This window comes from Desmodus rotundus, chromosome 13 (genome assembly GCF_022682495.2).
Source record: "Desmodus rotundus isolate HL8 chromosome 13, HLdesRot8A.1, whole genome shotgun sequence".
Classification (NCBI taxonomy): Eukaryota; Metazoa; Chordata; class Mammalia; order Chiroptera; family Phyllostomidae; genus Desmodus; species Desmodus rotundus.
In genome coordinates, this window is record NC_071399.1 from 7,951,765 (window position 1) to 7,968,266 (window position 16,502).

Here is a 16,502-nt window from a genome sequence, read left to right on the forward strand (position 1 = left end):
GCCCGTGCCACCGTTCAGCATTTGAAATACTTTGTCTATTATTACGAAGATGCTCGGGTTGAGCAATACAGTTGAATATATCAAAAGAAGCAAAACTTGAAATGTGGGTTCATGTCAAATCATTTAGAAGACCTCAGTTACCAAACCACCAAAAACACACAGCAGCAGAGAAATAGAAATTTATTAAAACCACTGTCTCCAACAATAGAAAAATTAAACATTAAGGCATCTTTTCCTCCCATCTTGGCACCTGCAGTGGAGAGAGATGTTTCCGGCAGGAACCGGAGCTCCTGCTGGGGTGTTCTCTAGTGTACTTGCCGGAGGTGTTTTCGAGTCCCCCTGTCCACGCGCCACGGGAAGCGGTCATGACCCACAGCAAGAGGAAAGCACGCACAAGGACTCACTTATTAAAGAGAAGCCGCTCACCCATGAAAAAGGAAAAAAGGAACTATGAAGAATACGATGCGTAAAGCTCAAATACCAGTATCTAAATTTCTCTGAAGCAACTGCTGCCTCAGTAATTAGGGAAAAGAGATGAACGCTTAGGACAAGAAGCCTGTTAATACGGGACCATGCTGCGGAATAACCGTTCATTCATAGTCTGTTCCCCTGGGGCAGGGGATTTTGGGAAAGGGCTTCATACTTAAAAAAAATGATTACATCCACTAGAACAAGATCACATAAATTAACACTGATTAATCATCCTCTGTATTTGTCCACTGACAAAGCTCAAAAGGGTTCCAAAGTATACTGAACAGTAACATGTCACCTTTTATTAAGGCAAGTTTGTGAAAATGATTTAATACAACCAAATCTCTTCGTGAACTTTCAGCTTAAAACATTTTTATGTAAGAAACATACAAAAAAGTTGTTTTATAAAAAGCCACCTCAACACCGGAAACGGGTAACGAAAGACTGTGAACCCCATTTACTGTGAACCCCGTTTACTTCGAACCCCGTTTACTTCTGAAGGACGCTCTTGTTTCAATTCCAAGCGCTATTCATCATCTTTAGAGCCAGTTTTGCTTAACTACGAAAGAAGACAGAAGAAATATTCACCAAGTTGAAGCTATCAGATTGACCTCATTATTTTCGCTTCATGTCAGCAGTAAACGTTTATCGCCACTACAAGAGACAACAAGGTTCAACAACTCACGCCACCCCCAGCTTCCGCCACCTCTGACTGCGCTTAAATCGGTCTCTCTGCAAATACAGCCCCGACAGGACTTGTATTTCCGCCCCCCTCCCCCTGACAGGAAAGGGGGGAAATCCGGGGAGCTCTCCACAACATAAACTGGAACCAAGAATGTACAAAGGTGCCATTTATAAAATGCATGATGGCTTCTTTTTTGTCTTCTATTACAAATATATTCTTTTTTTTTAATTTCTAAAATTTTCTGTTGTAAAAAAAATGTGAGATCCATCATCTTAATCAGACAATTCATACAAGTATTCCTTAGAAGCACTAATCACTTGTGACAGTACTGGCACTCATCGGCTTGCGAGACTCACTTCACGAAGTCCTACAAAGACAAGTAACTTACCGTGTTTAGTGTCCGTTTAATACATTTGACGCTACAATACGTGCAAGAATAATATTGAGAGGAGTCGGCAGAAAAATTCAAAATGGAAAGTAAACAATTTTAAGCAACAAACCCAGAAAACCTTTCTTGATAATGATGGGAAACTGCAACTAGGGTCCAACCTAAATAAAATACGTAATTGCTACTAAGAAAGCCAAGCAGTTCTTTCCGTGACTGGCTTCTCCATGTCCCACGATGTCACTAGTTTAGAGCCATAGGCAAGCATGTCCATTCTTAAGATGTACTTAAATAAGCGGGCATACTTGATCGTGGTTACAAATACTTACGTGCTGAGGATAAAACAGGAAGCAGACATCCCAGGAAAGCCGAACGATGAGGGGAGAAAACGAAAGATAAAGATTCGTTACTCAACAGGGACGGTTGTAAGGAGTTTTGAAGGCCAGGACAGAAACGTCACGCACCTTCACCACGTCAACCCAGTTCCATCCTCGAGGACGTTCTCCTTTGTGATCTAGAGAACAGAAAACAGCCACTGTATTTTTAAGACCAATAGGTAATTTTTAAATTAACTACTACTCCAATAAATAAGATTTGCATACTACCCTGCACAACAAGCAGAGACAAGTTGGAATGACGTAGTCCCAAGTTGAAGGACTAGTCTGTCGGGGCCGTGACTGAAAGCACTCTTTTCCTGGGCCTCCCTGCCGAGTGTCTCAGGTGGGCCCTTCCACACCCCGTGTCCATTCCAGACAACCCTGACGTCACGGGAGCAGCACGGAGGCGAGCGGGCGATGCCAGGAAGAGAAACCAGTCACCTATCGGCTTCACGCTCTTGCACAAAGATTCTCCTGCTTTGCACAAGGCCACGGCTTGTTTCAGTGAAAGGCCGCGTATATTCACCATTTCACATGTTAGCATTTCACACTAGGAAGGGAGGCTCAGGCCCAGAGGCCTCACAAACAGATGTTTGGCTTCAAGATCAAAAGGAGACCTGGTCAACTATTTATTAATTCCTGTGCTCTGATAAAATATTCATTAATTGACCTGACATTTTAAAAATAGAGCTTTAATCTGCTGGGAGTGCTTGAATATAAGCTCAACCCTTCGATAAGAATTTAGAATTATAGAGTGATTTTGTTCTTTGAATACAATATTCAAATCTAAAGAACAGTTGAATAAATACATACAACCTAAACATTCTTCAATTTAAAATGGCTTGATTTCCTTTATGTTTGATATATCTGTGTATCTCATTTTATAGAGCTTTCAAAATCTGTATTTGAAACAAGTACATTAACTTTACGGTAAGGGAAACAAACTAACTCCTTGATTCTTACAGAACAGAAGCAATGTTACTGGAGCTCAATTCCAGATGCTAATGGCTCCTTCCTCCTTCCTGCCAAGTAGAATCTTACCCACGGGTTACGGTTATAAGGGGCATGAAGGCAGATCACCCATCCCGGCAACTAAAGCCAACCCCCAGTGCTGTTTAGAATGCAGGCTCCACGCCACAGACTCCCACGCCTGCACCTGTAACTGCAGGAAGAGAACGGCTCTTAGGAGGGCACCATCAAGGACCCGGAGGCAGCGGTAAAAGGGAACGATCATAGGCCATGATGTATGGAAGCAACAGGTAACAAACTGACAGATGCTGAGCATTCCAAAAAGCGATTAACCGAAACTCCGGAGAACAGACTGCAAGAGCCAACGATTCACCGTTTCAGTTGGTGGTGCTGCACTCCGCTCCACTGTCCCTGAGAGTCTACGCTTGTTCACTCGCCACCCGGCCTCCCCCCTCAGGGGGCTACCCCTTGCAGGGAAGTGGGAAACATTGGCCGCGCATATCTGTGACCAAACACGGCCTCCGGTCCACGTGTGCCGAGAATAAAGAGGGGACACTGATCTTCTGAACACACTTACTAAGCACCCATATTGCACTAAAGAGCAACACCTCTATTTGTGTCATCAAAGGAAAAAAAACAAACAAACCTGTTTTATCTGCCAGCTTCCGCTTCTGGGCTTTGGAGAGTTGTTCTCTTTTGTCTTTCTTCTTACTTGACGGGGCTGTATTAGGAGTGTCGACTGAGATGATACTGCTTATGGATGTCTGCGGGGAAAGAACAATTCGTAGACCGGGGCCGTGACTGCATGACACAAAATACAGCTCCGTCCTGAAATGAGCTGAAGGGGCCGAGATCTGTGAGTGAAAGAACCTGCGCTGCTGTCTTCACCCCTTCGCTTGGCGCACCGGCTCCGCTTCACCCCTCCCAGAGTCCACACCGAGGGCACGGTTAGGGCCACTGTCCCAGCAGGTCCCTTGGAAAGAAGGCCCCACACCAGCAGTGCGCTGAAGCTCTCTCGTCCCAGGCTAAGTTCACAATGTAGCTCATTTGCTACTATTTGGAAGTTTAAATAAGCCTTTAGAAAAATCCTATGTGCCTACTTAACGGTCCTGGTTCCCTGAAGAAACGAAGGAAATCTTTAAAATACGGGGTGGGTAAATAACAATAATAAATAACACAGGAGTAAACTCTGTTTTTTGGATACTCAGAACTGCAAACCGCCTTTTGGCTCCCTGGCGCTGCGCCGCGCACCCCCCCCCCCCCCCCCCCCCCCCCCGCCCCATCCCCTTCCCGTATCTCAGTTTCTATCGTCAGAGTTTACAACAGGCAAACTTTAAAATGCTTACGAGGTGCAAACATCGCGATGAAAGTCGTACATTTCATACTCATTTAACCCTTACTACAATTTGGTAAGGTCGATACTACCATAACTGCCATTTTACAGGGGGAGAAACTGAAGGGAGTGAGCTCAAGAAACCTGCCCCAAGTCACCCAGCAAGTGGTGCGGAGCGTGGAACCCACAAGGTCTGGCCCCTAGTCTTCGACCTCAGCTACCACCCCACCGCCTCTCCAACTGTGCTGGGGACGTGGAAGCCAGAACCGCTCAGGCACCAGACCTGGCCGTCGCTGTCGAAGCTCACAGCTTGATTCACACAACAAAAGTCAACTCATACTGGTCCCTGGAAAGTTTTTAGTGCAGAACATGGTGCAAAGGGGTCTAATACACTCACGCTGGAAAAAGATTATTTCCTAAATAATTCTAGAAAATGCATACTTTCCTTATTTAATCAGTCTCCTGAAGCTACAATACCTTCAAACTAAACTGTGGCAACACACTATTTACAAGTAAATAATCCTCATAAAATTCACACATATTTTAGCTCTAGATAGAAAATCTTTCTGAGCTTTATGGAGAGATTAATTAAACTTGAAAAAATAGTGTTCCTACCACATCTCAGTTTTGCTGGGCACATCCTGGTCTTACAGAAAGGGTAAAATCTCGAGCGTATAATTTTTAAAGTCACGTAGAAGCTAAGAAATCTAAAATTCACTGTTCCCATTTAACTCAGATGTAACTCACGTGAACACAAAGTCTCCTTCTAAATGTTAGAAGATAACAGCTAGTAAAACTAGTGACGAGGGATAAAAGGGACACAAGGCAAAGTGTGCTGCGAAGGTGCGGCGCGCTCACCGGGGCGGCAGTGGCGGGACGGTGGTGCTCCATGAACTGCTCCCGGTGGTCCTTGGCGTACTCGAACAGCGTGTAGGTCATGGCGGTGCCCAGGTTCACCTCCACGGCCTCCTGCAACTTGGCCACTATGCTCTGCTTCACAGCTGAGGATCTACAACGCACAAGAAATGGGCCGCTGAGACAAAAGCCACAGGGAACGTGAAAAAACCCAACGAAAACAGAACGTTACTACTCACATGGTGTTGTTAAAAAAAGCGTTCATAGATATGATCGGAGGCGTCTGGGGATACGTGTCTGTCCAGGAAATCTCTATCAGGAAGGCTTTGGGATCACCATTTTCACCTATCTGAAGGAAAGGGAAATCTTAGGCTTGGAAACAGTGACACTGAGACAGAATATTAAATTATGATCTTTAAGATGATGAATTCTTCCCGGTGCTCACAGCCAGGTCAGAAACGTGAGCTTGAGGAGTGCAGGGCCACAGGCTGAGGCCCAGTGGGGGTGAGCGCGGGCGCTCAGCCCCCGTCTGTTCCAGCAGCTTTAGCTGCTGTCCATGCCGGTCTCTCAGGCCAGCCCCCGCCAGCTGTTCCCAGGGCTGACCCTGTGCCTTCTCTGGATGGCTGTGGTTTCATTGAAGCATTCTGAGGATGAACACCCGCCATGGTGGACAAGGAGAGAATGGATGAGAGAAATAATCCGCAAACTTAAAACACCTCATCTTTGTCTTCAGTTTTCCTACAGCTGAACCGTTAGGAGCATTAAGAACGAGTGAACAATTCCAAGAGACTCGAAAAAGAAACAAAAATCAGGGAAAAAAGGAAAAGGCAGAGAGATGAGGAAAAGTACAATACCACCTTAGGCTACGCAGCCAACTCCTGGATAATGTTTTTCTTTTTATTTATTTATTTATTTTTAATGCGGGTGCAATGGACATAGAACATTGTATTAGCTCCAGGTGCATAACAATGATTCTGTATTTGTATACGTTGTGAAATGATCCCCATAATAAGTCTAGTTAGCATCTGTCACCACCCAGAGTGACGAATTTTTTTCCTTGGGAACCACCAAGATCTACCCTCTCAGTAACTTTCAAATATGCGATGCAGTACTACCACCTACAGTGGCCGTGCTGTACCTTACCGCCCCAGGGCGTATTTGTACCTGGAAGTTTGCACCTTTGGACCCTCTTCACTTGGATACTATAAAGATGTCTTTTCTGTTTCTCTTGCGCTCCCCAATTTTTATTTTGAAAAATTTTAATCTTACAGAGAAAAGGGATAGAACACTGACCACTCACTGATGTGTATCTTATGTACTAACGTATCTTACTTTTTTTACTCCGTCTACTGAGGGGGACCGTGTCCTGCAGGGTCCCCCAGTGTCGCAGATGAAATGACTGCCAAGACATGATCTGCTTGGGGAGAAAAGGCTGGGTAATCTCTCGGAGGAGAAGAGCCCTGAGCACCTTTTCCCTTGGGCTTTTGAGAAAGGAGGAGATATGTTCCCAAAGAGAGGAGATATGTTCTCCAAAGAGAGGAGATATGGTTTACAGATAACATTTCTGGGATCTGAGGTCCTTTTGAGTCAGGGTCTGGTAGACAGAGGGACGCCAATCGGCCATAAAACCTGGTGAAACAAACTCATTTTGGGCTTGGATCCTAAACATTTAGTATGCATAGCTTGAGGGCATTCCTAGCAAAGCAGGTTCCACAGGATTTAATGCATTCTTTCTCAGGCCTGATCGCCCCCGGAAACTGCCCGTTCCAGCACAGGGCTGCAGCCCCAGAGGCATTGTTGCAGGCCTGAGTCAGGTGGGGGAAGCAAGGCAGCCAAGAGATTAGGAGACTTTTTACAGATAGAATTAAGACTCAGGCTATAATAAAGTCGAGGGGTGAAGGTTTGTCACCCCTTCTCTAAAGTCCCCTAAGTCCTTTCTCGGAGGTCCCTTCGTGACTGTGACTGTCTTAGGTTGCTCCTTCCTAGAGGAATCTTACCTGTTATTGGCTAACCAGTAATCTGCCCAGGCCAAGCAGGGGAATATGAGAGAGGGGATAGGTTTCTGTCTCCTCAGGGGCTTCTGTCCCTAAGGCCTTTTTACTCAGCCTTAGCTGTGAGAGGCCACAGCTCCTGCAACCAGGCAGGGCGGTTCCCAGCAATCTACTGCTCTTTCTTCTTCTCCTCTACAGAATCATGCCCCACCCCCTAAATGCATGCGAGACTTTTTTCCTTTGGTTTTTGTTGAACCGTTTGAAACTGAATTGGAGACACCATGAAAACATTTGCAGATATTTACAGGTAAAGTATCCAAACAACAGGGATATTGTCCTTTGTAACCATGATACCAATCTGACCCCCAAGATACTTACCACTGACACAAACCATGACCATGTAAGTCCTAGTCCACAGTAGAAGTTCCCCAATCACATCTGAAGTGTCCTCTCACAAACCGCCTCCTCAAACCACAAAGCCAAACCCACTGAGGACTGCGGATCACACAGCTCTGCCTTAGCTCAGAGCAGTGTCTAGCCCTCTGCCCTGACTTTTCAATGTCTTCTACGACGAAAAAGAATCTAGGCTCGTTTTCTGGTCTAAGGTCCCCAGATCAGGCCTGTCCCATGGTTTTCTCTGTTCAGACTCAGACAAAATAGCTTTGGTAAGGAGACCAACAGGTGATGCGGAATATTCCCCTCTGCGGAGGTAAGCGGGCACGCGAGGTCTTCAGCCTCTGCACTTGAGCCACCATGTTTGAGCGCTTGGTTAAGGTGAGTCTCCAGATCTCTTCAATGGAAAGGCATCTTCTTCATTTTGTAATTAAGGAGAGATCTGTGGGGTGATACTATAAATCTACGTGTATATGTTGTTTCTCAACAACTTTTCACCCGAAGGTTTTAGCATCCACTGATGATCCTGATGATGGTCTGAAATAGTCTTCATGTTGGTGGGTGCAACATGGTGACTTTTAATCAAACTATGGAATGATTCATGAATCAGCACCTCATTCCTGCACAGGGTATGCTAATCTCTTCTGTAATATTTTTAGTATATGTGCTGCTTGTTGAAATATTTATTTTTAAACAACAGCAATACAATTACATTTTTTTCACCCCACACTGTTACTTGATTCACCTTTATTTTCTGATGACTAATGTTTTATTTCCATCCCTCACCTTCAATCACACATAACAATGTAAGATGGGGCTTGGAAATTATGTCAAATAAACTTAGGCATCTGCTGATATACCCATAAGGGCCATCATTGGTTTAAGCATGTATTTTAGTGTCCGCAATGACGAAGTAATTGAGCTAAAGACCCATATGCTTGCATTTTAAACACAGAGATGGTGGAAAGGTAACAAAAGCCACGTGCTGTATGCGGTCACGCAGTCCTTACTCGAGGTGCACGTGGAAAGCAGCTGCCATCCTCGCACTGTGCTTGGCACTGAAATCAATAGAGAGACAGCCAAGGCCATTCCTGTTTTCAAGGGAGACGGGGCATCTGGGAAACCACTAAAGTGGAGGACGACCAGAAGTTCAAAAGTGGCAGAACAAAGTATGAAGAAATGGGCAATGGTCAATTCTGCGTTGAAGTACAAGAGAGATAGGAGACATGGTCCAAACAGGTCACAGAGGAGGCCTGAGTTAGGTACTGAAGGGGAGGGAGGATGGCCGACGGGTGAGAGGTGGGAGAAGAACAAAGGACGGGCCAAAGGCACAGGATACAAACACGCGGGGCGATACTGACAAGCCGTGGTGTCGAGTGGACGGCAGTGGTCGGGGGGGTTTGGAGGGGCAGTCCGAGTCAAACAAGAGGGCCCAAGGGTCAGGCTAAGTAATTTCACCCCCACTGTACAGACAAGAGAAACCTTGATAGACAAAGACACGGGGCATCCAACTGTGTGTTCAGAGACTGACCCGCAGTCAGTGGGGACTGGTGGTGTCGGGTGGGCAGGAAACCGCAGGAAGCCCTGGAAGGCAAGGATCACCTAGGAGGCTAGTAACCTGTCTGCACAGGAACCGAGGGGTCCGACAGCCAGAACTGCAGCCCAGGGCCTCTGACCCCCAATACACCTTCTCCGAATCTCTGTTTCATTCCCTCAAATGCACCCTCCGGGTTACATCAGAGTGTCCTTCCAAACCAACACACACGCCCTACAACACCCTGCACACCATGCTCAGTAAGGAACTGCTGCTCACACAGATGCTCAGGCGGGCGCAGGGGGCTCAGCCCCCCATCTGCTTGGGTGCGGCGGCAGCGGCTGGGAAGTCTGGGGGGCAATCTGAGTCAAAGAGAAGGGCCTAGGACGCAACTCCATTATGGACTTCGACTGTCACAAGTCCCTGTGCTGTCGTCTACATGGAGGAGGTGCTGGGCTTCCCACAGAATTGAGGAGAGCTGGGCAGAGAGTGGGGAGTCCAGATGGGGCAGCTGTAAAGAAGTGACTTCCTGTGAGAGTTCCATAACAAACGTGCATAAAGGTCAGGTCTCATACAATGTATTTTAAACAGAGACAATGTTAATAACCACAAGTCTTTCACAGAAACTTTTCTATCTATACCACTATTACTTACAATCCTTTGGATAAATGGTTTTTATCATTTGTTTACAAAATAAAACAGTGGTACTGTTCTGTGATGAAAACAGGGTAATGAGCAACCTCCATGATAGAGATAAATCGACATCTCACATATGTGAAAAGTATTCAGACCTATTAATCAGACAGAATTAAGAAAATATCAACTTTTCCCGACTATATCATAGGGTAGTAAAAAGAGTAGTAGACTCATAATAAAGACCTGGATTTTAATACTAACTTTTATCAGTATCAGCTACAAGAACTTGGGAAGTTTTGAGTGAGAAAAGTTATCTTTCAGATGACAAGGTAAAACCATACAAATTAAAAGGTTACTTTAGTCTATAACACTTTATAATTCTGGTAGAATAAAAATAAGTTTATCTTTTAAAAAGTTTCTGAATTATATGTTCAAAAGTCAAAAAAGGTGATGCCATGGTGATGTGTCCTCCTTTAAATGCTTCAGAAAAACTGGACGTAAATTCAAACCACTAAATTTAAAAACAAAATCGACATTTTTAGCAACTGTTAGCCTTTTCTAGCAAAGTAGTCCTACTCACGCCATGTCTTACCCTGTACTGGAATGAAACCGGACTTAATTCCCGGAAACTTTCATCTCCTTCGTATATAGAACGCAATGCTTCCAGTTCCATCTGAAAGAAATGAATCAAATGAGTTTTTTTTAGTGGAATACATGGATGAGAAGTAGAGGGTCTTTAGTTTCTGATTCAAGCCCACTCCACTACGTAAAACTTGACTGAATTATATGGCCTTGGATGTTTATAATATGTGTGGATATATTTACTTCAAAACTACATGCCAGGCCCTGCTAAGCACTTAGAGTGTATTATCTCACTTAATTTTCACATCAATCCTGTGAAGAACTCTCACTATGTTCTCCATCCTACTGGGGTCCGTGGGAGGCAGAGGGGGAAAAGATTTGGTTTGAAGCAACTCCAGAGCATGCGTCCTTTATCACTGTGCTAAAGAGCAGCCTGGGCTGGAAAGAACATGAAAGTACATTACTTACATATCTTACCTTTGTAATCTTTCCCACAGAATGATAACAAAACTTGAAAAAACACTTCAGGACAATAAAAAAGAACTCCGAAAAAATGACAGTTAGAAAAAGGCTGACAAGGATTCCCCCAAGATGGGGAAAAGGACTGCAAATGAAAATGTAACTAGTAACCCTTGCCTGCAAATATTTCCTAGAACACTGTGGGCTTACAGATGAGAAGACTAAATTGCTGTTGTGATTATGGATGAACACCTGTGAAGAGAAGCCAGGCACACTTGGGTAAGTTAATTTTCCAAAAAATGCATGTCATGAATTCTTCCAACTAAAGATGGGTGGATTCCATCTATGTGGACAAAATTTTAGAATGGGTTATTAAAGAAAGTGTTTGTGAGGACCTGGGCGAGACAGTAAGAAGTAGTTCCCAAGACCTAACGAGCATATTAGAAACAACATGTATGTAAACAACCCTTCTCAGAGAGGGTAACTTGATTGGCACCCTAGGGAAAGGCTCGAAGTGTCCACCTGGGTTCCAGGAAGGTTCCACAGATTTCTCTGGTTACTTTTACAGAAGTTCAAACTGGATTCAAGACTAACTGAGATTACAATGAAACAAACTTACTCAAAATACAGTGCTATTTCTGTCCTTAACGTTTTCCTATATTTTAATAATGACCTGGACGGAACAAAAATTGAAGGCAGGCTTGCCAAATTCGCCAATGACAATTTGATGGGACAGTGAACCATGCCGGTGGCAGGAACAGAATGCAAACAGTCCTTGAAAAACAATCTAACATTATAGTACATGCCCCGCGCGTCCCAGTAAGAACTGTCCATGTCTTGGCTTAGAAATTCACCTGGAAAGAATATTGGATCGAGATAGCAACTCGCTTGTTGGAACTTGGGGTCCTTTACAGGTAATTTATAATCTAGAGATTCTGTTACATCTACCCTGTAAAATTGCTAAATTTCAGGCAATGTAGTTTAAATGAGTATTGAACTAGTTACCTAGGAGACTCAGATTCTAGTCCTGATTCTACCACTGAGCAGCCCTGGACAATTGCTTTACCTCGTGAACCTTCCTTCATCCATCCACGTTACAAATTAGAAGGTTCCTCTCGAGATGACACGTAGCGTCCTTCTACTTTGTGTATGCTCAAAATAGACTTCGTATACACTGGATACAAAGCATCAGATGGATAAGGAATTCTACCAAACAATATGGCCAGAGCCAGGGGACACTCGTGTCATTATTGTCCTCCATCAGAGATTTTACTAACTCAATTAACTTTCCCTACATGCCAACAAATTTAGAATTTAAAGGTGATCAGATTCTAATAAAATAACTCAGTTCACAAGCTCTAAACAACACACGGGATTTAAGGCTAGCCAAGTCCACGAGTTCGAGAAGCAAAGACACTCCTTCTTGCTGTTGGAGATACATGGGGCCACCCCGGGCCGACAACAAAACTGTAAAGTGCGGGGGGTGGGGGAGGGGAGGCAGAGGCGGACGCACGCCTGGCCTCTGCTTGCCGGGCACCTGTCAACCTGTGGCACCCCAGCCAGGCTGTCCGCTCTAGGAGCGACGGCACGTGCGGGGCCGCTGGTCCGAGCGCCGGGTCCCACCTGGGCCGGGGGTGGGGTGGACAGCACCCCTCTCTCGGGGCTGGGCACCGCGCCTGCGCCTGCACACACGCGTGCAGCCCTGGGACTCACCTCCTGGTCCTCATTGGCACTCATCGCGCGGGTCGCGGGGCGCCTCCCGGGGGGACGGCGTTCCCGACACCGATCAGAAGGCGCGAGCAGTGGCCCCAGAGAGCGAGACGTCCCGCTTCTGCGCCCTCGGCTGCAGGACGCACACCCTTCACACCCTAGATCGCAGTCACGCGCACCTCTGGCCCTTGGGCAGCGCAAAGCCTCCTGCTGAAGGGCCGTGGGCGCTGAGCCGCGGGCAGCAGCTGGCTGGGCGCCTGCGGGTCCGGGACAGACAGCCGGGCAGTCACTGGAGAGGCTCCTCCTCCTCTTCCTTCTCGCTTCTCCTATTGGCTCCTTCTGTCTCTGCCCCCAGCTCCGGCTCTTCTAGGAAATGGAACGTCTTCCCTACGTTTTGTGGAGCCGCGTAAAGTTCTGGGGTGGAGATTGGTGTAGAGCGCTGTCACTCATGTCGGAGAGCACTTCCTGTGCCTGCGCCGGTGGGCACAGGGAAGTCTCTTTTGCTGGAGCCGGCTCTGAGGCGGAGGCTGCAGGAACCCGGCCGCGGTGTTCCTAGGCACTCCTGCCTGCTTCCCCTCCTCTTCCTCCGGCGGGGGGCAACCGGCTGCAGCTGCAGCGGGCCCAGTGGGCGCGGCCTGGGTGAGTCTGGGCCCGGAGACTTGCGCGGCCAGGCCACCCCTCCGAGGGAGAGAGCTAGCTCCTAATTAACAATGCCTATTTTGGGGGCCTGCGTTTTCCGACGGCGTCAGCGGGTGAAATTGGGGCATTTCTCTTTTAGCCCCTACGCACCTAGGGTTTAAGGCTATAGGGCTCTAGGTTTAAGGGGGGATTGGGACGAAGATAAGAGTCCGCTTTGGGGGCTGCAGCGTTATTTCTCCGCCTTTTCTGATTGGCGCTACCAGGGCAGAATTCTGCGACCCTGGGACGGTGCCTCTTCTTAAATCGGTTGTTGCTTCACATCCTCAACATCACCTTTTGTTTTTCATCATCCAGGCCTCAAACTGTCGTTCCTCTGTTGGTCATTTTGTAGTTGAACGTCTATGAATTTGACCCTTACTAGCCTTGCCCTACACCCTGAACCTCTATTAATTAAAAAATAAGGACCACATAAATTTATCTTCCACTTTGAGTAGGTCGTCTTTCTTTGCATTTTATCATCGTCCTTTGCAAGAGTCTTCCTTATTATCTTCCATACCAGCTTCCAGAGTACTTCCCTTGCAGTACACGTATCTCCTCCAAGGTGTTCACTCCCTGCTTCTGCACCTGCTTCCACGTCATTGGCTTCTTCCAGGAGAGGAAGACATTCCTCCCGCGGGCTGTCATCGATATTCTTACAACCTCTGTGCCTGGCCTTTGTGCCATTCCCATTCCTTTCCTGCCAAATAAGCACGAACCATTGCAAGTGCCAAAGCTTTTAACGTAGAATGTGGCAGGAAATTTTGGGACAGAATTACAATAATTTAGAGCTGCGCTGTCCAGTACGGTAGCCGGCAGCCTGTAGCCATACGTGGCTACTGAGCATTTGAGTTGAGATGTGCTGTGAGTGTACAATACCCACCAGATTTTGAAAACTTAATACAAAAAAAGTAAACTACCATGTTAATAACGTTTATATTCATGTTGAAATGATAATATTTTGGATATTTTGGTTGAATACAATATTACTGAAATTAATTCCACCTGTTTCTGTTTTTTTAGTGTGACTGCTAGAAAATGCAGATATACTACACAGCAGGGTTGAATCTGCACATGTGGAATCCCAGGATGTGCAGGGCCGACTCTATGTAGATAATTAGCATATTATTTTAATAATTTCTCAGGAATTCAGAAAGTAGATGTTAGCAATTACAGAGAAATTACAGATAATTATACTTTATTGTATATCTAAGTCAATAATTATTATAATTATTTTTCTTTATAGCTGAAGTAGCTCATGAGACCTATTTATAATTTGATGACATTGCTGCTTTCTTGGTCTGCTCATCCCAAAGTTCTATGCACATTTGGAGATGTTACTGAAAATATTGATTTCTCTTAAAGTTGACTACCTTTGTAATATGAAAGACTTTTTAAAAATACAATACCAATAGTTACTAAATTTTAGTAGGTCAGTATAGGAATTAAAGTTTTCAAAAATTTTGATCGTTTTTATATTTGCTCAATAGTTTGCAGACATTTCATAGTCTTGTGCCTTTTTGTCATGTTAAGTTTTTTAAACACTACTTTTTTAAAAATTAGAACTATTTTAAAAGATTTTATTTATTTGTAGAGAGAGGGGAAGGGAGGGAGAAAAACAGCTGTGTGTGAGAGAGACATCAATCGGTTGCCTCTCGCAGGCCCTCAATTGGGGACCCAGGCTTGTGCTCTGATTGGAAATTGAACTGGTGACCTTTCGGTTTGCAGGCTGGTACTCAATCCGCTGAGCCACACAAGCCAGGGATATACTGTTTCTTAAATGGTGGAGATTTATAAATTAGAAATGTACATGGGCTTTTAACATTTGTATTTCAGAGCTGTCCTCACGCTGTGATCATGAGCCCCACACAGTGGGACTTCCCTGTGGAGTTATGTTGCCGGCCCATGGCTTTTGTTACTCTGACTGGTTTGGATGTGGTTTACAACGCTGTCCATCGAACCGTCTGGGATGCTTTCTGTGCCAATCGGAGGGCTGATCGGGTACCAATTTCTTTCAAGGTGCTACCAGGTGACCACGAGTATCCCAAATGTAGACCCAAGGTAATGACATGGTGTTTGCATGCAGGCTCTCCTCCTGTCCCTCTCTCCTCTGTGTGTGGGTATATTTTTTTGTCCCTGTCGTCTGTGCTGGAAAACCCCTGAGTTTATCAAGGTGATGGTTACAGTGATGCATGGAAAAACCCTGGGCTTTTTCATGTCTGTAATACACTACAGGTATGTTTAATACTAAGTACTTTTTAACCCCAGAGGAATATACTTTATAACTATTAAGCTTTTTATCCTATGAGCCTAGGGTTTCCTTTTTGCATTTGTTTAAAAACAAAACAAAACACCAGGTCTCCATAAAGGCCTCCTAAAAGGAAGGTTTCACTTTCCCGTTCAGCATCACCAGTTTCACTATAGAATCCATGGTCTTCACAGTGTGGCTCAGTTTCACACACATTGTTTGAGCGCTTGCTTCGTGAGAGGTACCTGGAGCTGTGCAGTAGGCTGGTGATGGAGATTTAAATAAGACGTGCTCCCTGTCCTTGGGGAGTTCTGCATAAACTGAAACCATTTATCCAGTGTGGAGTGAGGAAAGGTATTGAGTTCAGAGCTGACTTTTAGGGTGAGCATCATAGTGGAGACCCTTGTTTACCTTAAAAACCCCTATTATATAGTATTAATAATTGCAGCTAACACATATATAGTACTTAGAATGTCAGTTCACTTTTTAAAGAAAGTTACGTATGCTGATTGGTTATTTATTATAATCTTATGAAGTTGATCTGAAAGTCAGTTAACAAGGCACATTGATCGAAACATCCTCCCCCAGCCCCCAACTCTTTTCTCCCCACAGTAGTGTTTCTGACAGTCTGGCCTCTGGGCCAAGTGCATCGTCATCACTTGGGGTGTTTACTGAAATGGAAATGCCAGGCCTCCTCAGTTCAACTCTGGGAGGGTGAGACTGATGGCTTCGGTTGCCAGCTGGTTCTTTTCTTCCATGTTTGAGAACCATGCGCCGAGGACGCAGTTTCATATACTGAGCCATAAAAATTGAGCTCTCTCTGAAACTGTGCATGTTACAGCACCCTTGGCCCTTAACAGTTTTTTTTAAATGTGTTTGTGTCAGGAAAGGCCAGGCCTGGTACAACTCACCTCCTTTTCTCCTCGGTTAACTTCCCAGTTCAGGAGCTTTTTATTTTCCTTTTCCTGGTTCTCTGCTGAGTCTCCCAGTTTTTCGTGTCAGGTTTCCTCACTGTTCTGGTCGGTCCTCACGTGAAGTAGACAGCAGACCAACACGAGCCGGAAGTAGTCGGATCAGTGCAGGTGCTTCGGGGGTGACTGAAACTCAGCTGAGCTCTCCAGGGCTCGCTCCCACATCTGCCGCATCCCCTTCCCACCACCTGGCACTTCGCACGGACCCCCAGTGACTGCGGTGGGCTT

General features: G+C 45.5%; 2 protein-coding genes across 2 annotated transcripts in view; one reads left to right on the plus strand and one right to left on the minus strand.

Annotated features, from left to right (window-relative positions):
* Positions 1–403: 403 nt before the first annotated feature.
* On the minus strand, positions 404–12,692 carry RWDD4 (RWD domain containing 4). The gene is made up of 7 exons (XM_053916455.1): positions 12,384–12,692; positions 10,222–10,302; positions 5,315–5,424; positions 5,079–5,229; positions 3,534–3,651; positions 2,006–2,055; positions 404–1,873 (listed from the first exon to the last, which is right to left on the minus strand). The coding sequence occupies exons 1-7, from the start codon at positions 12,405–12,407 to the stop codon at positions 1,829–1,831; spliced, it is 579 nt and encodes a 192-aa protein (XP_053772430.1). The 5' UTR covers positions 12,408–12,692; the 3' UTR covers positions 404–1,828.
* Positions 12,693–12,828: 136 nt separating this feature from the next.
* The window catches only part of TRAPPC11 (trafficking protein particle complex subunit 11), a 35,143-nt gene continuing 31,469 nt past the window's right edge, over positions 12,829–16,502 (plus strand). The window contains exons 1-2 of the mRNA XM_024562675.3: positions 12,829–13,019; positions 14,892–15,116. Of these exons, the coding sequence (XP_024418443.2) occupies positions 14,913–15,116 (204 nt within the window). The 5' untranslated portion in view covers positions 12,829–13,019; positions 14,892–14,912. The remainder of the gene's footprint in view (positions 13,020–14,891; positions 15,117–16,502) is intronic.

Bases quoted from the DNA above. Each gene is read 5' to 3' on its own strand.
- RWDD4 (XM_053916455.1), bottom strand. From the start codon at position 12,407: ATGAGTGCCAATGAGGACCAGGAG. The intron at 10,303-12,383 runs GTGAGTCCCAGG...CATTTCTTTCAG, and splicing joins GTGCCAATGAGGACCAGGAG to ATGGAACTGGAAGCATTGCG. The intron at 3,652-5,078 runs GTGAGCGCGCCG...CTTTCCCCGCAG, and splicing joins GTCCCGCCACTGCCGCCCCG to ACATCCATAAGCAGTATCAT.